The sequence below is a fragment of the Trichechus manatus genome, unplaced genomic scaffold, assembly GCF_000243295.1.
Source record: "Trichechus manatus latirostris isolate Lorelei unplaced genomic scaffold, TriManLat1.0 scaffold00010, whole genome shotgun sequence".
Classification (NCBI taxonomy): domain Eukaryota; kingdom Metazoa; phylum Chordata; class Mammalia; order Sirenia; family Trichechidae; genus Trichechus; species Trichechus manatus.
In genome coordinates, this window is record NW_004443946.1 from 21556785 (window position 1) to 21578589 (window position 21805).

At 39.5% G+C, this 21805-nt stretch overlaps 1 protein-coding gene and 1 pseudogene across 2 annotated transcripts in view; both read left to right on the forward strand.

Moving 5' to 3' along the window:
• Positions 1-8961, forward strand: part of LOC105757026 (proliferating cell nuclear antigen pseudogene) — a 14062-nt pseudogene extending 5101 nt beyond the window's left edge.
• The window catches only part of EXD2 (exonuclease 3'-5' domain containing 2), a 53737-nt gene that overhangs the window by 17895 nt on the left and 14037 nt on the right, over positions 1-21805 (forward strand). For both annotated transcript variants that reach the window (XM_004370979.2, XM_023726318.1), the window contains exons 3-4: positions 11577-11833; positions 17983-18109. In XM_004370979.2, the coding sequence (XP_004371036.1) occupies positions 11577-11833; positions 17983-18109 (384 nt within the window). The remainder of the gene's footprint in view (positions 1-11576; positions 11834-17982; positions 18110-21805) is intronic.

The following is a 21805-nucleotide window of genomic DNA, read 5'->3' on the forward strand; positions in this document are numbered from 1 at the left end:
TACATTCTACCTTGGTGAGTAGCATCTGGGGTCTTAAAAGCCTGTGAGCAGCCATCTAAGATACTCCACTGGTCTCATCCCATCTGGAGCAAGGGAGAATGAAGAGAACAGGATAGAAGGGAAAGATTAGTCCAAAGGACTTATGGACCACAACTACCACAGCCTCCACCAGACTGAGTCCAGCACAACTAGATGGTGCCCAGCTACCACCGACTGCTCTGACCGGGATCACAGCAGAGGGTCATGGACGGAGCTGGAGAAAAATGTAGAACACAATTCTAACTCACAAAAAAAGACCAGACTTACTGGCCTGACAGAGACTGGAGAAACCCTGAGACTATGGCCCCTGGACACCTTTTAGCTCAGTAATGAAGTCACTCCCGAGGTTCACCATTCAGCTAAAGATTAGACAGCCCCATGAAACAAAATGAGACTAATGGGGCACAACAGTCCAGGGACAAGGACTAGAAGGCAGGAGGGGACAGGAAAGCTGTTAATAGGGAACCCAAGGTTGAGAAGGGACAGTGTTGACAATATGTGTACTAACTGTTTAATGAGAAACTATTTGTTCTGTAAACCTTCATCTAAAGTACACACATACAAAAAAATGTTTGTGTTATTAGCCTATAATTTATTTTTCTTGAAATGGCCCTGTCAGGTTTTGATATCAAGTTTATGCTGGCCTCATAGGTTGAGTTTCCTAATTTTGTTCTCTGGAAGAGTTTGAGTAAGATTGTCATTCTTTTTTCCTTAAATGTTTGGTTAGAACCTATTGGTGAAACCATCTTACATTTTCATTTAAGGAAAGTTTTTGAATTATGGATACAGTTTCTTTAATAGTTGTTGGACTATTCATATTTTCTGTTCACATCTTAGTTTTGATAAATTGTATTTTGCATCTAAATATGCCTTACTTTTCAAATTTTTAAATTATTGGCATAAGTTTGTTGATAATATCATCTTTTTTTTTTAACTGTCTGATGGATATGTAGGGATGTCTGTGTTTTCATTCCTGATCTTGGTTGGTTGTGCTTTTCTATTTTTTTTTTCTTGATTATTCCCTTTGTGGTTTTATCAATTTTATTAGTCTTTTCAAAGAACCAACTTTTGGCTTTGTTGACCCTCTTTATTTTATCTTTGGGTTCTATTTCATTGATTTCTGCTTTTACGTCTATTTTTTCCTGTCCTCTACTCTTCAACCTACTTTAATCTGACAGCCTCTATGTTACTCTACCAAAACTGATCAGGTTGATGGCTTTCTTGGTTTTTAATCCAGCAGACACTTACTTGGACTTATATTATTCTCAAATAATATTTGCTACTCTCAAAAACATCTGCACACTTCTTACTCAAGTTATTCACATCTTGGCTTTAATGCCCTTATACTCTCCATCTCACTATCCTTTCCTCTTTCTCCTTTTCTGATTCTGCTTCTACCTGACATCTAAATATTGAAGTGTCTTGGGTTTAATTTCTTCTGTATCCACCCCAGGGATTGCAAACACAGATGCCTGAAGGTCCAGACGGGTTATGTAGATGAATGATGTAGAGTGGTTGTTTGCATTTTTGAATACGTAGGAATATTATTGTGTTTCCCAGAAAGATATACTCCCTCTCATTTCTCTTTAAGCACAAGGCTTCTAGCATCTATGTTTTATTTTTTTAGGTTTGATAAAGATACGGATCTCAGTAAATATTTCTTTGTATTAAAAAAACAATGGTGTACAAGTACAATGATAAGTGGCAGATGATAGTTGGCCACATATTGAGAAGACATTATGGTGAGTTAGAAAATTTACGCCACATGTAAATGAACAAGCTGCTATATGGTTCAAGCCAAGTGTTGCCAGATTGTCCAGTTCTTTAAAGAAAAACTTAAAAGATTGTTCAAGATAGAATTGTGCCCCCTGTTAACGCCGGAGGCATGGAGGCACTCTGAACTCAATGGGTCCTTGTCTTTCTCTTGTAAGAGTATACAGAGGAGACAATTTTTCGGTTCAGCTCTAACAGGTTTATTTTACTTGTGACAAGTAAAAGGAGTCAGTCAGGGCTCATGCCTCTCCAAAAGACTGGATTGCAAGCAAGGCTAAGGCTTATATGGGTTTGGTGGGGACAGTAGAGCAATGAATATTCAGTGGGTTTCTTTGAAGGGGCAGGTACTCCTTGGAATGGTAGTGCATACTAATTAGGTTGCGCCCGCATCTGGAATCCAAGATGGAACCTGCTGATGTTCAAGACGGAGTTCCCTCGGCAACTCTCAGCATCACTTATTATGGGATATGGCGCAGGCACACTGATCTTCTGTATTACTTTGCCCCCTCCAGTGGACCAAAACAGTGGTCACACTTTGTTCTTTTGTGCATGCGGAGCCTGTGAGAAGGGGAAAGGGACTAGAAAAACACTAAGGAGAAAGTAGTAATTCCCAGGTTTTTCTAACCTTATTTTATGTTGACAGGATGTGGTTCCTGTTTACCCAACTTCTAGGTGGTAGTCTTTTAACAGCTCTTTTATCCTGCCAGCACAGTTAACCCTATCTGTCTCACCCCCAAAATGTGTCCCTCCCCAAAAAAATCCTAACCTCTATGTCTGTGGTTATAATCCTATTTGGGAATGAGTTGTCTTTGTTATGTTAATGAGACAGGATTAGTATAGGATGTGTTTTAAGCAGGGCCAGATTAAGGCATGTGAGGGCCCTAAGCATTGATAATCTGTGGTGCACCCTCCTTTGCTTACTCATGCATTCGAATGCTATATGTGAGTTATATATATGTACGTGTGTGTGTGTGTGTGTGTGTGTGTGTGTCTTAGCTATCTATGATGTAACTTCTTTTTAAATGCAACCATAATATTACTGACTGAATGCAAAAGTGGTGTATGCCATTTTAGCGGAATGAGATGAACTGGATTATAAAATTTTTAGTGGATGTGAGGTACTAAGGTTTTTTGCTTGGGATATAACTCTGTATGTAAATGCTATTCAGTTAAAAAGTAACTTGATTGAATTCATTGCAGTGGTCAATTTATTCAAGTTCCTTTGCTTTTGCACATCATCTGGGACTGGAGTTCTCATTGGTTGTTTACCAGGACGTGTGCAAGAGCATACCCTTGTGTTTGTATCATGGCAAAGAGCATTGCTGGCTCTCCTGGGTGGAGTTGATGGTTCCCTCAAAATGGATCAGAGAGCTGTTATCTATTAATGTAATCCGGTCTTGCACGGTAACTGCTCATGTTGTATCCAGTTGCATATTGGGTGAATGTAGCAAGTTAGACTCCACAGCTCACCCCCACCTCTTGTTTATTGGAAAGAAATAGTAAACTCCCAAGAGACCTGCTGAGCTAAGAAGTTCCAGTTACATGGCAGGGGACCATAGGAGACAGATGTCAACAAAGGTGTTGAAGTGGTAGGGGCTTCATAGCTTAAACAACCTTGCACGTGGGTGCCCTCATGACCCTGCTTAAACTTTATTGTCAGCTGTCACATTCTCATGAACTAGAGCTGGGATCAGTTTCATTTAGTAAATTGCCAGTTCCTTTCCACGGCAACTCTCACTATTCCTTGTGTCCTGTTTGCTTGGCATCTATGGGCTTTGCCTTGGACAACTGGTGTTGTTGATGCCCTAAGCATGTGCTTACCCTGCTTATTGGATAATCTGTCCCTGGTCATAAATCAGTCTCACAGACATAACACAAGCAAGCTAGGGAAGCAAAGATGAGGGAAGAGAGATAACAAGCCACATGAAGATCACCCAGGAGCAGAAGCTAAAACAGAAAAGGATCTTCCTCCAGAGCTGACTGAGAGAGAAAGCCTTCCCGTAGAACCAGCACCCTGAATTTGGACTTCTGGCCTTCTAAACTGTGAGAAAATAAATTTCTGTTTGTTAAAGCCACCCATTTATGGTATTTCTGTTACAGCCGCACTGGATAACTAAGACAGAATTTGGTACCAGAAGAATGGGGTGCTGCTGTAACAGATACCTAAAATGTGGAAACGGTTTTGAAATTGGGTAATGGGTAGAGGCTGGAAGAGTTTTAAGGTGCCTAATAGTAAAAGCCTAGATCGCCTTGAAGAGACTGTTGGTAGAATTATGGACATCAAAAGCAGTTCTGGTGAGGGATCAGAAGGAAGTGAGGAGAGCAATAGAGAAAGTCTTTATCGTCTTAGAGAATACACATGGCACCAGCAGCAGAGTGTTGCTGAAATGTGGACGTTAAATGAGCTTCTGGTGAAGCCTTGAAAGAAAATGATGAACACGTGATTAGACAGTGGAGGAGGGGCAGTGTTTTTAATGCAATGGCAAAGAACTTGTCTGAATTATGTTCAAATGTTTGGTGGAAAGTAGAGCTTGTAAGTGATGAACTTGGATATCTGGCTGAGGAGATTTCACAGCAATAGGTCCATGTTCTTTCTCCTTCCTGCTTATAGTAAAATGTGAAAGGAAAGAGATGGACTTAAAGATGAACTGTGCAAAATGAAAACAGAACTTAAAGATTTGGAGAAGTCTTTTGTACAAACTAAGGACATGTGTCCTAGAGTGTTCACCAAGGATGTGGCTACACAGTCTTTTGTTAAAGAAATTAAGCCTGTGACTGATGAATCTAACCAACCACCACAGTAGAAAACCTATCAGCTTAGACTGACGGAGACAGAGAAAGAATGAAAGGAAAGAGCACTGTCTATCTCTTGAAATTCTACAGGCAGGAAACAGGCCAAAGGGGCTGTATCTGTTGTCCTCCAAGAAAAGAAAAGGACCATCCCTGGAGCAGCTTGGAGTTCAGCAAAACTGTTGGAAGGAGCACAGGAAGCAGGGCCTTCTCTGTTTCAAAGGGTGGGGCCACAGTCTCCTGGATCCTAAAGCATGGGGCCACAGCCTCCTAGGTTTCAAAGAGTTGGATCTTCACCAACTGGATTCTGGAATGTGAGACTGCCATTAAGGTGTGCCAGAGGGATAGGGCTGCTCCCCAAAGCTGAGGGGGAGGTGCTGCCATGCCCAAGGAGCAGAAGAACAGGGCCTGCTGCGGCCAAGGGGGTGAGGTTGCTGCTCAGATGGACTAGGAGAATGGGGCCTTCTAAAGCCAAGGGAGCAGAGTTGCCATCCCAGAGGGCATGGAAGGTGGCGCTAATCCCAGGGCCGAGAGGCCTCTTCCCAGAATCTAGAGAGCATGGCAAACACCCAGAGTCTGGAGGGCGGGGCCGTTACCCAGATGGTCTCAGAGAAGAGAGGATTATTTTCAAGCCTTGAGAACTGATGTAAATTGTTCTGTTGGGTTTTGGACTTGCTTGGTGCCTATTATCTCTTCTTTCCCTCCAGTTTGTCCTGTTTGTAATGGAAATATCTACCTTGTACCTATTCCACCATTGTGCTTTGGAAACAAATAACTTACGTTCTAGATTTCACATGTTCGCAGATGAAGAGGAATTTTGCCCCTGGATAGACTAGACCTAAAGTCTCACCCATATTGATTTAGATGATTCAGAATGTGAGGTTTTGGACTTGGAGTCGATTTAAGACTTTTGGAACGATGTGATGGGGTGAATGTGTTTTGCATGTGGGAAGGCCATGAATTTTGGGGAGCCAAAGGGTAGAATGTTATGGATTGAATTGTGTCCCCCAAAAGTATGTGTTGTAAATCCTAATCTCTATGCCTATGGTTATAATTGAATTTGGGAATGAGTTGTCTTTGTCATGTTAATGATACAGGATTAGTGTAGGGTGTGTCTTAAATCAGTCTCTTTTGAGATATAAAAGGGATTAAACAGGGAAGCTAGGAAGCAGAGATGCGGAAAGAGAGATAACAAGCCACATGAAGATCATCCAGCAGCAGAAGCTAAGAGACAAGGACCTTTCTCCAGAGCCAGCAGTGAGAGAAAGCCTTCTCCTAGAGCCAGCACCCTGAATTCAGACTTTGGGCTTCCTACACTGTGAGAAAATAAATTTGTTTGTTAAAGCCACCCATTTGTGGTATTTCTGTTATAGCAGCACTAGCTAACTAAGACAAATAAGGATTTTTTTTTTTAATGTGAATTTTACTAATTTTAAAAGTCTGGCACAGATTTTTAAATTTGTAACCAAAAAGCAAACCCGATGCCGTCGAGTTGATTCCAACTCATAGAGACCCTGTAGGACAGAGTAGAACTGCCCTGTAGCATTTCCAAGGAGCGGGTGGTGGATTTGAACTGCTGACTTTTTGGTTAGCAGGCAAGCTCTTAACTACTATATCACCAGGGCTCCTTTAAATATGTAGAGACTAAAAAAATAATAAATGTGTCTGTGTGCCAGCAGATGAGTCATTGGCTGCTAATTTATGTCCTCTGATCTACATTCCTTTCCTAAGTGATCTCATCTGATTTTATGGCCTGAGATATCATTGTTACATTTATAACTCTCAAAATTAGAGCTCTAGCCTCATATCTACCTGCCTTCTTGACATCTCCCCTTGAATGTTTAACAGTCTTCTCAAATGTCATATGCTCCTAACAGAACTCTTGATTTTAATTCCCAAACCTGTGTTATCACCAGTCTTCCCCACGTTTAAGAGTAAAACAGGGAGGCATCTTTGATTCCTCCCTAAATAGTTGTCCAACAGGATGGTGATATGATTGAAAGTAAGATGCATGCAGGCAGTTATAGCATATTAAATTACTTAAATGGTAAAATATATGGAATTCAAAGTAATGGTTACATAAAGCAGGAAGTAACACAACATGCTACCAGATAGAGAGAAACTTGTCCAGATCCCCCTGAGTTACCCTGGTGATGTGCAACTCTGGATAAATCACCAGTACCAAGTGAGGATTCGCCATGTTTTAGAAGCTGTTGTTGCCTTTCTCCTGGGGAGGTGGGAGTGGAGATGTTAATATACCTTTCTAGCCCTCTGACTCCTGCCTGCTCTCTTCTGGAAACTCTGGCTTCTTATGCCCTTGCTTAACAGGTGCAAATAACTGGTGCAATGAAGATTGTGTGAAGTGAAGGTCATTTTCCCAAGAACATCCTTCCCAAGCCATCCTTGCGTGAGGTCCACTCCCTTTTCCTTACTATTAATCCTTCCCTTCCTATTTAGGAAGGAGCCCCGGTGGTGCAGTGGTTAAGCACTCAGCTGTTAACTGAAGGGTCGGTGGTTTGAACCCACCAGCTGCTCCATGGGAGAAAGATGTGGCAGTCTGCTTCCATAAAGATTACAGCCTAGGAAACCCTATGGGGCAGTTCTACTCTGTCCTATAGGGTCACTGTGAGTTGGAGTCTATTTGACTGCAATGGGTTTAGTTTCTTTTTGGTTTGTATTTAGGAGTATTATTGGTTTTATCTCCAAGGTACATTTTTAATCCACCTATTTCTCTACATCTCCTCTACTTACTCCCTAGTCCAAGCCTAAGGTATCTTTCGTCTGGACTATTGCAGTAGCCTTCTAACCATCCTCCTGCTTTCATTGTGTGCCCCTATAATCTCTTTTCCATACAGTAGGCAAAGTGGTCTTTTAAAAGTGCAGATCAGATTATGTCACTCCTCTGCTTAAAACCCTTCCATTGCTTAGAATACAGTGCAGTTGTCTTAAATATAAGGACTTAAATGCTCTGGCATCTCTCGACTTCTCTGATTTTGTCTCCTCCACTCTCTTCCCATCCTCCTCTTAACTACTCTCCAGCCACATTGGGTCTTCATTGTTGTTTGAACAGGGCAAGCTCTTTCCTGTTTCAAAGCCATGGTCTAAATTTAACTGATACATATACTACAAAGACTAGGGATGCTTAGTGTTTAGCCTGCTCCATCCCGGATGGTCTCAGATCATTCGTTACTCGTTGCTGCCCTCACAGGGTCATTTGAAGAATCACAGCCCTTTTCAGAAAGTTTATCAGCTCCTGAGGCTAAATAGATTATCTGTTGGCCCTCAGGAAGGAGGATCTCTAAATCAGTTCTCTCTAAATCAATCACTGAAATACAGAAAAAAGTGTTAGAAATTTTATCTATAATGATGGCTTCATTCATTTTAAATTTCTACTTTTGTGTACAATAATGTATATAGTATATTAGTACAGTACTACATGTATGTAATTTATAAATAAATATACTTTTACACTATGTATGTCCCAAACATATTTTATATTGGTTGACTAATAAAAAAAAAAAATTAAGCAACCTGGCCATGGGCGTGAACCTCACTAGCATGTCCAAGATACGAAAATGTGCTGGCAGTGAAGACATCATTACACTAAGGGCTGAAGATAATGTGGATACCTTGGCACTAGTATTTCAGTCACCAAACCAAGAAAAAGTTCAGACTATGAAATGAAGTTAATGGATTTAGATGTTGAAAAACTTGGAATTCCAGAACAAGAGTATAGCATTGTAGTAAAAATGCTTTCTAGTGAATTTGCCTGTATATGCCAAGATCTCAATCATATTGGAGATGCTTTTGTCATTTCCTGTGCAAAAATTGGAGTGAAATTTTCTGCAAGTGGAAATCTTGGAAATGAAGATACTAAATTGTCACAAACAAGTATGTCTGTAAAGGAGAGGAGGCTGTTACCATAGAGATGAATGAACCAGTTCAGCCAACTTTTGCACTTAGGTACCTGAACTTCTTTACAAAAACCACTCCACTCTTTCCTGCAGTAATGCTCAATATGTCTTCAGATGTACCCCTTTTTGTAGAGTGTGAAATTGCTGATAACGGGATATTTAAACTACTATTTGGCTCCCAGGATTGAGGATGAAGAACGATCTTAGGCAACACACAAAATCCAAGAACATAAAACAAAGCTCTTTGAGAACTGCTTCTGAGATGCCAGCATGTACTTAAGTCTTTCTGTCACCAAACTTGACCTCTGAGTGCATATGTAGATACTGTTTTCTGTAAATAACCTATTTTTTCTCCACTCTTTAAAATTTGTTTAAAGAATAAAGTACAAAGTCAAATCTGCTCTGGTTTACCTAGAAATACTTCTACCTTACCTAGAAGTACCTAGCTTTTCATAACAAGAGTCTTAACTCTAAATACAGTTTTAAGAATGTTTTCAATTTACATAGTTATCTGAATTTCAAAGGTCCAAAAAAAAAAAAAAAAAATAGAGACCACTGGATTAAACAATGCTAATGAAATGAAAGTGTTCCCTTTTTTCTTAATAAATATAACATTGGTAAGCTAAGGATTCCATTGTTTTCATGAGTGGTAAATGATGTCAGGGAGGAAGATATTAGAAAGCAAAAGGGTGAAATACGAGCAACAAAGGCTATAGATACCTTATTCTTTAGGCTAAACTGACTCTGCTAGAAGCATTGTCCTTCTCATTATGCATTCAATATAAATTAATTGGGCACCTATTGGTATTACAAACACTTGGATTCTTAGTGGGAAAACATTGATTATAATACATTGGATCTTAAGCACAATCCAGAAACTATACCATTATTAAAATGAAAACTCAGCTTATCTGTCTAGCTATCTGTCTGTGTTATTGATTTAGTATATTTTAGGCAATGGGACCTGACTGTAAAAGATGTAGAAAGATCCAGCCATTGGAATTTGCAGTCCAATTTTATGTCAGATTGGTAGTGCTATGTATTAGAAGTACAGATCTGTAGCTTTTTCATGGAGAGGCAGGTATTACAGAGGGAGAGAATTATTCATTCATAAAAAAACAGATTTGGCCACATCTAGATGAGTTTTTATGCAACAAGAACCAGTAGTCAGGTTTCTTATAGACCTGTTTGACTCTAGCTGAGCCTTCCAAAATAGAGATCAAACTGACATGCATTCATTTGAGGTTTGTGGAAATAGCTCAGTGCCTGAGAAGGGAAGTCATTTTTCGAGTTAAACCATGGTTTTGCTCAGCATCGAGGTCAAAGCTGAGGACCAGGGCTCTTTGGACTCTTGCACCTCTTTGTGATGTTATGAAATATGCCTCCTCTGATTACTTGTAGCACTCTATTGGAACCATTCCTTTGGTCTATCATGTCATTTTCTGTGTGTGTATGTGAATTTGTGTGTATCGTACTCCACCTAAAAGGCTGTAAGTTCTTAAGGCAGGGACCATGTTTTACATAACCTTGTATCTATCCACAGTGGTACGTGGTGCAGTGCCTACCACAGGTAGTATGGTAGTGAGAGAACAGCCATCGCCCTGGAGCAGGGTTTCTCAACTGCCACCCTCATGTTGTGACAGCCAAAAACTTCTCCAGACATTGCCAAATATCCCCTGGGGTGCAAAATCACCTCTGAGTGAGAACTACTGTTCTAGAGATTAGGCAGTTTGGGTTCTAGTCACGGCTTTGCTGTTATCTTGCATGTTTGGACAATCTGCTTTCGCCTGTAGGCCTAAAGCTTCCTCTTCTGGGAAATGAGAAGGACTGGAAGTTACCGGGTTCTAAATCTGGGTTGCATGGATGGCTTTAGGGAATCTTTAATCCCTTGAAATTATATGTGAATTTTATATGTATGTTTCTCTGGGGAGAACTTCCTTAACTTTTAGTATTTTCTCTAACTTATCTATGCTCCCAAAGAGATTAAACCTAGATCAGTTAATATATAAAGTTACTTTCATCTCTTAAAATATAAGGATACTTGCTTAAACATTTTTTCTTTTACAAGCAACATTTGTCCATAGAAAATGCTGAGAAAGCACTTTGTGCTACCAGGATTTATTACATTGGTAGGTACTACCTCAGGCCTGGTGATCTGCTTCCAAAAGGTCACAGCCTTGAAAACCCTATGGAGCAGTTCTACTCTGCACACATGGGGTTGCCATGAATCGGAATTGGCTTGATGGCGACTAACAACAATTTATTTACAGCACTGTATTTTCTACCTCTTTTTAAAAATCCAGATCTTGAACTTTGAAAACACTGTGCTAAGTCAAATAAGCCAGACAGAAAAGGACAAATATTGTATGATTCCACTTCTATCAAATATCTGGAATAGGCAAAAGTATAGAGACACAAAGTAGATTAGAGTTTACCAGGGATGGGGGCAGGGGGAATGGAGAGTGATTGCTTAATGGGTACAGAGTTTCTGTATGGGGTGATGAAAAGGTTTTGGAAACACATAGTGGTGAAGGTGGTACAACATTGTGCATATAATTAATGGCATGGAATTGTACACTTAAAAGTAGTTACAGCGGCAAATTTTATGTTACATATATTTTACCACAATAAAGTTTTTAAAAAAATCTAGATCTTAGAAGCAGTGATAATTAGGTGAATGAGTTGGTTGACTAGGATATGAGTCTTGATAATTAAAAAAAAAAAGTTTATCATTTGGCATACTTCTTCTTATCCTGTTTTTTCCCCTTAGCCTTTTATTATCAGTATGTTTAGTATGACTGCAACTGTGTGTCCCGGAGCCACTCTGTGTCAGCTGGTCACTATTTATGGATGGCTCACATTTCAGTCTGTGGAGCTTGGGCCCTAGGTAGCCTTTGCCTAGGCTGCTGCTTCACAGAGTCCATTGCATTTGTTAGCATAGGTTTATCCCTAGATTTGAACACAAAGTTTGGTCATATTATCCCTTTGGGAAGATAAGGATATGCCTTTTAGACACTCGGTACTGTGCTAGATGTGAACTGTGGCTGTCCTCTGTTGCAGGTGAATTTAGAAGGCAGAATCAGTCCTCTGTCACTCCTACAGATGGCCTCGCCAAGTGGCCTCTGTGTCCTGGTTCGCTTGCCCAAGCTAATCCATGGAGGAAAAACACTACCAAGAACATTACTGGACATTTTGGCAGATGGCACCATTTTAAAAGTTGGAGTGGGATGTTCAGAAGATGCCAGCAAGCTCCTACAGGATTATGGCCTCGTTGTTAAGGGATATCTGGACCTCCGATACCTAGCCGTGAGGCAGAGGTATGGTGTGTATGCATGCTGAGATATCTGTAGCTATGGGGCAAATAGTTTAGCAAGATTTGTAGATTGCTGGGAATCGTTAATGAAATATCTGAAGTTATTTGGAAGCCTAGAGGTTTCTGAGATGGATACTGACTTTGTAAGGAAATATTCCAACTTCTGAGAAAACTTTAGTTTATCTAGATCTGATCTTTTTAGATGGAATATTAATAAGGTATCTCTGTAGGCTGTCAGTTATAAACAGGCTGAATAGGGGCTGCAGATGGGGTTTTTTGGTCTAGATGATGCGTCCTTAAAATTTTTATTTTAAATCCAGTATGTTTAATGTAAAATCTGTATTTCTGACTTTTCTTGAAAAATTAGATAATCTAACTACATTGGGTCCATAGTTCTAGAGGACAGTAATTAGCTGGTTATATCAGTACTTGTTTATAATAACATGGACCAAAACAGCCTCTCTCCATGCTCCAAGTAACACTGACATTAAAAGGTTGGAGGTAGAATTTGATAAACTAAGAGAAGTCCTGATGAAAATTGTGCTTGTCATAATTTTTTTAGTTGTTGTTCTTAGGTGCTGTCAAGTGGGTTCCGACTCATGGTGACCCTATAGGACAGAGTAGAACTCCCCCATAGGGTTTCCAGGGAGTGGCTGGTGGATTTGAACTGCTGACCTTTTGGTTAGCAGCTGAGCTCTTAACCACTATGCCACTAGGGCTCCTACAATTTTTTTCTTAACAGCAATATTTTAATGTATTACTTGAAAAAAAATTATACTTAATTTCTAAGCATTTTATTTACATACAAACCAAACTAACAAACTAAAATTTCTCTTTATACTAAAAAAATTTAAAAATACAAAATTTAAAAAAACAAAGGAAAAAATTTAGTATAATGTGAAAATTTAGTTTGTTTGGTTTGCATTTTTTATTGTCTGTTAATCAAACATTATTTATTATAGAGATTGTTGTACATGATTTTGGAATTTTTCCTAGTGAAACTTTGAAGTGACAAAGCTGGCATTTTCTTTTAATTCGTCCTCAAGAGATGTGAAACCTTCCCAAATAGGACACTAAAAATAAAAAGACTAATGACCTAAATGGAATTAAATAACTAGAAATTAAATACTGTTTTTCTGTGGAGGGAGTGATGAAGAATTATGTTATATCCAGGCTTAGAAAACTACACAGCTATTACAAAGAATGAAGTAAGTGCATTTGTATTTACTGTCATGAAATGAGGTCCTTGATACATTAAGTGAATAAAGCAAGTTGCAGAACAACAATAAAATACCAAAAAATTACATCTACTCCTCCATCTAACCATCTGTTTATTTAGTTGTGCATAGAAAAAGTCTGGAAGGGCCACACATACTGTTAAGAGTAGTTAATCCCAAGAAATGGAAGTGTGGGGCAGAGGACTTTCATTTTTCACCCATTATGCCTCTCTATTGTTTAAAATTTTAATAGCACATTCATTATTTTTCTAATTTTTAATAAAAGAAAGTTTTAAGTGCCCCCCCAAAACTTAATTTCCATTTGTATAGGACTTCATATATTTCAGAGCCCTGGTGGCACAATGATTAAGCACTCGCTGCCAACCAAAGGGACAGTCCGCTGGAGAAAGATGTGGCAGTCTGCTTCCGTAAAGATTATAGCCTTGGATGAAAGGGGAAGCAAGAAAGAAATGCAGGTGGGAGGGTCCGGGGCCTTTTGAGAGGAAGGCCAGGGCTCTTGGACATGACACCAGCATGTCTCTCCCTGGTTGCAGAGGCAGAGAGCCTCCATAGCACGAGGCTGGGGAACAAGCCCACGTGGCCTCTTGGACCACAGGTGCCGGGACCAGACCAGAGCCCTCGCTCAGAGGTTCCAACCTGCACAGAGGCCCAGCCCCCTCTGAGAAGGTCTCCTCGGAAGAATACCACACAAACAAAGTTGCTTGTTGAGCATTAAAAAAACAAGAAAAAGATTACAGCCTTGGAAACCCCAGTTCTACTCTGTCCTGTAAGATTGCTATGAGTCAGAATCAGCTCGACAGCAGTGGGTTATATATTTTACCTAAGTTTGTCTGGACCTTTTTGTACTTTTTAGTGACTGCTGCCTTTTGAAGGTGATGACATCTATTGGTTTACTGCTTGCTTTGTAAGGAAAGACTTCCTTTTCTTCATTGTTATAATGATTTCATTCCCTACAGAACCTAAGGGAATACTGCATTTTATAACACTGGTGTGAACCTCCAACTCCAAGCCTCCTGCTCCAAAACTGCTAGTGTCTCACTTGGTAACCAAGAACGCAGCTTCACTTTTGAAGACTGATGTGTTCTTAATTGCACATTTGTCTCCTGGTAGGAGTCTCTGATCCTTGGATTAATGAATTTTTTTTTCACCACCCTGAAGCTATTTTAATCAGAAAGTTTTTGAAGAGCATACCAACCAACCTGCCAGTTGCCGTTGAGTCAGTTCCGACTCATGGTGACCCTATGTGTGTCAGAGTAGAAATATGATTCATATGGTTTTCAATGGCTGATTTTTCAGAAGTAGATCACCAGGCCTTTCTACTGAGGCCCCTCTGGGTGGACTTGAACTTCTAACCTTTTGGCTAGCAACCAAGCACATTAACCGTTAACACCACCCAGGAACTCTCGAAGAACAGAAAGAATAGGTTATTATTTGGTTTTACTGTGCCTTCACCCCTTAATGAAAATAACCTTATCACTTTTCCAAATTTGGAAAGTAATATGTGAACATTAGCAGATTCAGATATAGAAAAATATGAAGAATATAAGTCTTAGTTATCTAGTGCTGCTATAACAGAAATACCACAAGTGGATGGCTTTAACAAACAGAAATTTATTCTTTCACAGTTTAAGAGGTTAGAAGTCTGAATTCAGAGCACTAGCTTAAGGGAAAGGCTTTCTCTGTTGGCTCTGGAGGAAGGTCCTTGTTCCTTCAGCTTCTGCTTCCTGGTTCCTCGGAGAGCTAGCTCCATGTGTCTTGTCATTGATCTTACCCCATCTCTCCTTCCTATCTTGCTTGTGTAATCTCTTTTATATCTCAAAGGAGATTAACTCAAAACATACCCTATACTAATCCTGCCTCATTAACATAACAAAGACAGTCCATTCCCAAATGGGATTATAACCACAGGCATAGATGTTAGGATTTACAACACATATTTTGGGAGGACACAGTTTAAGCCATAACATTCCATCCTTTGGCCCCCCCCAAAATTCATGTCTTTGCCACGTGCAAAACACATTCACCCAATCACATGATCCCAAAAGTCTTAAATCAACTCCAAGTCTAAAATCTCATCTTCTGAAGCATCTAAATCAAATATGGGTGAGACTTTAGGTGTAGTCCATCCTGGGGCAAAATTCCTCTTCATCTGTAAACCTATGAAATCTAGAATACAAGTTATCTGTTCCAAAGTACAATGGTGAAACAGGCACAAGGTAGACGTTTCTATTACAAATGGGAGAAATTGGAGGGAAAGAAGGGATAACAGGTACCAAACAAGTCCAAAACCCAGCAGAACAGTTTACCTTAGTTCTCAAGTCTTGAAAATAATCCTCTCTTCTCTGAGACTATCTGAGCAATGGCCCCACCCTCCAGATTCTGGGTGTTGGCCGCACTGTCTGGATTCTGGGTGGAGACCCTTCGGTTGGACTTCAGCTCCACTGTCCAGGCCTACTGGGATGGCAACTCTGCTCCCTTGGCTTTGGGTGACCCCATTTTCCTAGTCTATCTGAGTGGCAACCCTCCTCGCTCGGCCCTGGCAGGCCCTGTTCTTCTGCCTGTTGGGCATGGCAGCCTCACCCCCTCGGCTTTGGAAAGCAGCCCCATCCCCCGGCACTCCTTAACAGCAGCTCCACACTACAGAACCCAGTTGACGAAGATCCAGCTCTTTGAAACCTAGGAGGCTGTGGCCTAACCCTTTAGGATCCAGGAGACCGTGGTCCCACCCTTTGAAACCATGAAGGCCCTGCTTCCTGTACTGCTTCCAACAGATCTGCTAATCTCCGAGCTGCTCCAAGGATGGTCCTTTTCTCGAAGGATAGCAGATGTAGCCCCTTTGGCCTGTTTCCTGCCTGTAGAATTCCAAGAGGCAGACAGTGTTCTTTCCTTTCATTCTTTCTCTGTCCACTTCAGTCTAAGCTGATGGGTTTTCTGCTGTGGTAGTTGGCTAGATCCATCAGTCATAGGCTTAATCTCTTTAACAAAAGATTGTGTAGCCTTGGTGAACATTCTAGAACACATGTCCTTAGTTTGTACAACAAAATTTTCCAAATCTTTAAGTTCTGTTTTTATTTTGCACGGTTGATCTTTAAGTCCATCTCTTTCCTTTCACATTTTACTCTAAGCAGCAAGGAGAAACCATGCAGCCCTCTTGCTTTGAAATCTCCTCATTCAGATATCCAAGTTTATCACTTCCAAGTTCTGCCTTCCACCAAACATTTGAACATAATTCAGACAAGTTCTTTGCCATTGCATAAAAAAGCGTCGCCCTTCCTCCATTGTCCAATCACATGTTCATCATTTTCTTTCAAAGCTTCACCAGAAGCACATTTAATATTCACATTTCTAGTAACATTCTATTGGTGGTGCCATGGGTATTCTCTAAGACAATAGAGACCTTCTCTATTGCTCTCCTCACTTCTTCTGAGCCCTCACTGGAATTACCTTTGATGTCCATAATTCTACCAACAGTCTCATCAAGCAATTTAAGCTTTTACTGTTAGGCACCTTGAAACTCTTCCAGCTCCTACCCATTACCCAATGCCAAAACCGCTTCCACATTTTAGGTATCTGTTAGAGCAGCACCCCACTCTTCGAGTACCAAATTCTGTCTTAGTTATCCAGTACTGCTGTAACAGAAATACCACAAGTGGATGGCTTTAACAAACAGAAATTTATTTTTTTTCTCACAACTCAGGAGGCTAGAAGTCCAAATTCAGAGCACTAGCTCAAGGAGAAGTCTTTCTCTCTCTGTCGGCTCTGGAGGGAGATCCTTGTCTCTCCAGCTTCTGCTTCCTGGTTCCTTGAAGAGCTAGCTCCAAGTGTCTTGTCACTGATCTTACCCCATCTCTCCTTCCTAGCTTGCTTGTTCAGTCTTTTATATTTCAAAAGAGATTGATTTAAGACATACCCTACACTGATGCGGCCTCATTAACATATCAAAGACAACCCATTCCCAGATGGAATTATAACCACGGGCATAGAGGTTAGAATTTACAACACATATTTTTGGGAGGGCACAGTTCAATCCATAAGAACATATAAAATCACCAAAAATCCTACACTCAGAGGTAGTATCACTGTTGACATTTGATTAGTATCTTCCTATTATCTCTTTAAGCTTCCTCTCTCACACACCTAGAATCGTGTACATATACTTAACATGTAGTACATGTATTTAATGTAAACAGTACCATAGTATACATTTCCTTTCACAATCTTTTTTACTTAATATGTCATGGACATCTTTAACATCAATAAATATAGATTCACATCCCTATCCGTCAAGTTGATTCTGACTCCTAGAGACCCTATAGGGCAGAGTAGAACTGCCCTATAGGGTTTCCAAGGAGCAACTGGTGAATTTGAACTGCCGACCTTTTGTTATAGCAGCCGAGCTCTTAACTGCTGCACCACCAGGGCTCTCTCTCTTAAATAGCTGTATGGAATCACATTGCATGGATATGTAACCAGTCTTCTGTTGATGGGCATTTAGTTTTTTTCCAATTCTTTGCTACTATAAATAGTGCTGCAATGAAGATCCTTTTATGTACATTCATCCTTAGGGTAAATTCCTAGAAATGGAATTGCTGGATCAGAGAATTCTCATGTTTAAAATTTTGATAACTTTATTGTTAAATGTTTTCTGTAAACGTTGTAAAAATTGATAATCTGTGAATTTTAGATGAGAATGCTTTATTCTTCATGCTCCACTAATACTAGATATGGTTATTTTAAACAATGTTTGTAATCTGATAGATGAAAAATTGTATATCATTTTTATTTTATTTTCTTTGATTTCTAGTGAAATTGAATAGCTTTTTATCAGTTATTGGCCATTTTTATGCCTTTTTCTGAATTGCCTGTTCATGTCTTTTGCCCATTTTTTATACAAAATTTTATTCATTTCTTATAGAAACAATTTGCTCTGTAATGGGCTTAGCCTGAAATCACTTGCTGAGACCGTTTTGAACTTTCCGCTTGACAAGTCCCTTCTACTTCGCTGCAGCAACTGGGATGCTGAGAATCTTACTGAAGACCAGGTACTTCTTATCAGAGTAGCTAAAAAATGGAAGAGTCATTGCTTCTGAAGTATAATTGTTTTCATAATTCTTATCTCCAAATATAAGTATTGGGCTGAGATGCCTTAAAATATGCTCATTGTGTGGTGATACTCAAGATAAGTGGTCAGTAATAGTGTAGATGCCACTTAAATAAAAGAGTCAAAATCTTTAGTTTATATATATATATATACACACACACACACACACACATATACACACAGATATATATGTATACATATCTTTATATATCTGAACACTTATTATATGACAGGCATTTCAAAAAATGTAATTTTTTGTTTTCTATAAAATATCTTCATTTCTAAATGTTTACATATAAAGAATGATGGTGCTGTGCATATAGACTCAATTCCACTGCTGCCTTCTCTTGAATAGTCTAGGAAAAAATAAGTGTGAAATGTTTAGATCTTATTTTGGAAAGAAAGATTACCTTAGGATTAAATCTCTGAAGAGATTCATAGTTTAGGTTGCTTAGGGGAAAGCAGTGATACATTGGAAATAAAGCTAAATATGAAGTTCAAATCTACTGTGCTGCTTTTGTAACTTTGGATAAATGACTCTGTGTTTTAAATCTATAAAATGAAGGTGTTTATTATCTCACAGGTTGTGGGGTTAAATAAATCTACCATCACTCATTCAGTCCTTAGCACAAAGTAGGTGCTTATGGTTCTCCCTTACAAAGCAAACAGACACCATGCTGAGTAAGGCTGGTGTTCTAGCCAGTGTAGTCTTTCTGAATAGTGGGTTCAGGGTTGCCAAGAGAGTGTGGTTGCCCTTACCATGCGTTAACTAGCCCTCATTTGCTGAGGACATGTCTTTTTCTTTAAGCTTTGGATGCAGAGTTGAATTAATTATATTCACTCACTTTATGCTATTATACAACAAGGGAGTACTGTTCTGGTTTTGTTGTTGTTGTTCAGCCTTGATTGCCTCTGTTTTTTAATTGTGGTAAAATATACACAACATAAAACTTGCCATTTGAGCTATTTTCAAGTGAACAGTTCAGTGGCATTAATCACACAATGTTGTGCAACCATCACTACTGTTTTTTCCAAAACTTTTTATCATCCCAAATGTAAACTCTGTACCCATTAAGCAATAACTCCTCACCCATCCCTCCTCTCAGTCCCTGGTAACAACTAATCTACTTTCTGTCTGTATGTATTCGTCTACTCTGTTTCATAAATGGGATCACATAATATTTGTTTTTTTGTGTCTGGCTTACTTAGCAGAATGTTTTCAAAGTTCATCTGTGCCATTGATAGCATGTACCAGAACTTCATTTCTCTTTATGGCTGAATAATATTCCATAGTATGATACATTTTGTTTATTCCTTCATCTGTTGATGGACACTTTCTTAGGTGGTTTCTACCTCTTGGCTGTTGGGAATAATGCTACAGTGAACATTGGTATAGACAATGTATTTTTTTAATCATTAATACAAATGCATAATTTAAAAATCCATAATGTTATAAGACTTCCTATGTTGTTGTTTGTTGTTAGATGCTGTTGAGTCAGTTTTAACTCATAGGGACCCAATGTACAACAGAACGAAACACTGCACAGTCCTGCACTATCCTCACAATCATTGCTGTGCTTGAGCCCATCATTGCAGCCGCTGTGTCAGTCCATCTTGTTGAGGGTCTTCCTCTTTTTTGCTGACCCTCTACTCTACCAAGCATGATGTCCTTCTCCGGGAACTCGTCCCTCCTGATAACATGTCCAAAGTACATGTGACAAAGACTCACCAGCGTCGCTTCTAAGGAGCATTCTGGCTGTACTTCTTCCAAGACAGATTTGTTCGTTCTTCTGGACGTCTGTGGTGTCTTCAGTGTTCTTCACCAACACCATAATTCAAAGGCATCAATTCTTCTTCGATCTTCTTTATTCACTGTCCAGCTTTCACATGTATATGAGGCTATTGAAAATACCATGGATTGGGTCAGGTGCACCTTAGTCCTCAAGATGACATCTTTGCTTTTTAACACTTTAAAGAAGTCTTTTGCAGCAGATTTGCCCAGTGCAGTACATTTGATTTCTTGACTGCTGCTTCCATGGGCATTGATTGTGAATCCAAGAAAAATGAAATCTTTGACAACTTCAGTAGTTTCTCTGTTTATCAAGATATTGCTTATTGATCCATTTGTGAGGATTTTTGTTTTCTTTATGTTGAGGCGTAATCCATACCGAAGGCCGTAGTCTTTGATCTTCATCAGTAAGTGCTTCAAGTCCTCTTTACTTTCAGCAGGCAAGGTTGTGTCATCTGCATATCGCATGTTGTTAATGAGTCTTCTCCAGTCCTGATGCTGCGTTCTTCTTCATATGGTCCAGCTTCTTGGATTATTTGCTCAGCATACGGATTGAACATGTATGGTGAAAGATACAGCCCTGACGTACACCTTTCCTGATTTTAAACCACACAGTATCCACTTGTTCTCTTTGAACAGTTGCCTCTTGGTCCATGTACATGTTCCACATGAGGACTTATAATAACAAACAGTAATTCCCTGTTTTACCTCTTTTCATTCCTAGTTCCTCTTCCATCTTCCCCAAGGCAACCACTTTTGTTTCTTTCTGGTAATTACCATTTCTTTCTTCTAGTAATTACCATTATAAACCTAAATTATAGGCATATATTACTCTTTTGTTGTCATTTGTAGATGTTACCTTCTGACTTCTTAGTATGGGAGATCGTGCTCTTGCAGTTTCCCCACCTCCAAACAATTTTTTCTATTAGATCAACATCTAGTATTTACATTGTTATTTATAACTGAGCCACATCCAAAAAAACCAAAACCAAACTCATTGCCGTTGAGTCGATTCCGACTCTTAGCGACCCTATAGGACAGAGTAGAACTGCCTCATAGGGTTTCCAAGGAGTGCCTGGTGGATTTGAACTGCTGTTACAGCAGCTGAACTCTTAACTACTACACTACCAGGGTTTCTAATCAAGTTTTTTCTTGTACAACTTTTTCTTTTCCCAGGTGTAATAATGTGTATTTTTGTTTGCGTAGTTTTTTGTATACATGTTAACTGTTTTAACCCCAGACTCTTGAACAGAACTGTAGATCTGCTCTCATTCAGACACATCAGGTAACCTACTAGTTGCATTTTCCCTTGGAGCCACCCTTACTCAAACCCTCTGTCATCCTGCTCCTCTGAGGACTAATTGCACTCTAGGCAGCTCTCATCCTGGAACTTTTATTTACCATGGACCTGCGATTCCCTTACCAGTTACCATCGAGGTGGTTTTGACTCATGGCTCTCATATATTATGTCCTCTGTTTTCTGGTTTCCATGTGTTTTTCCTTTCTTGTTTTGGTGAGGTACTTTCATAATAGCTTCCTGAGAAAAAGAGCATGGGAAGTAAATTTTTGACACCCTGCCTGTCTGGAAAGTTATTTGATCTCCTTTCCTCCTTTTTTTTTTTTTAAATTTTTGGTGAAAATATACACAACAGAACATAACCCACTAAACAATTTCTGCATGTACAGTTCAATGACATGGGTTACATACTTCACATTGTCTCACTATTCTCACTGTCTCTATGCATTATTGTTTTCCCACCATTAACCTAGACTCCCTGCTCCTTAAAGCTCTCATTTTTGCTTTAGAGTTACTGTTGTCAATTTGATCTTATATAGATGATTCTTTAA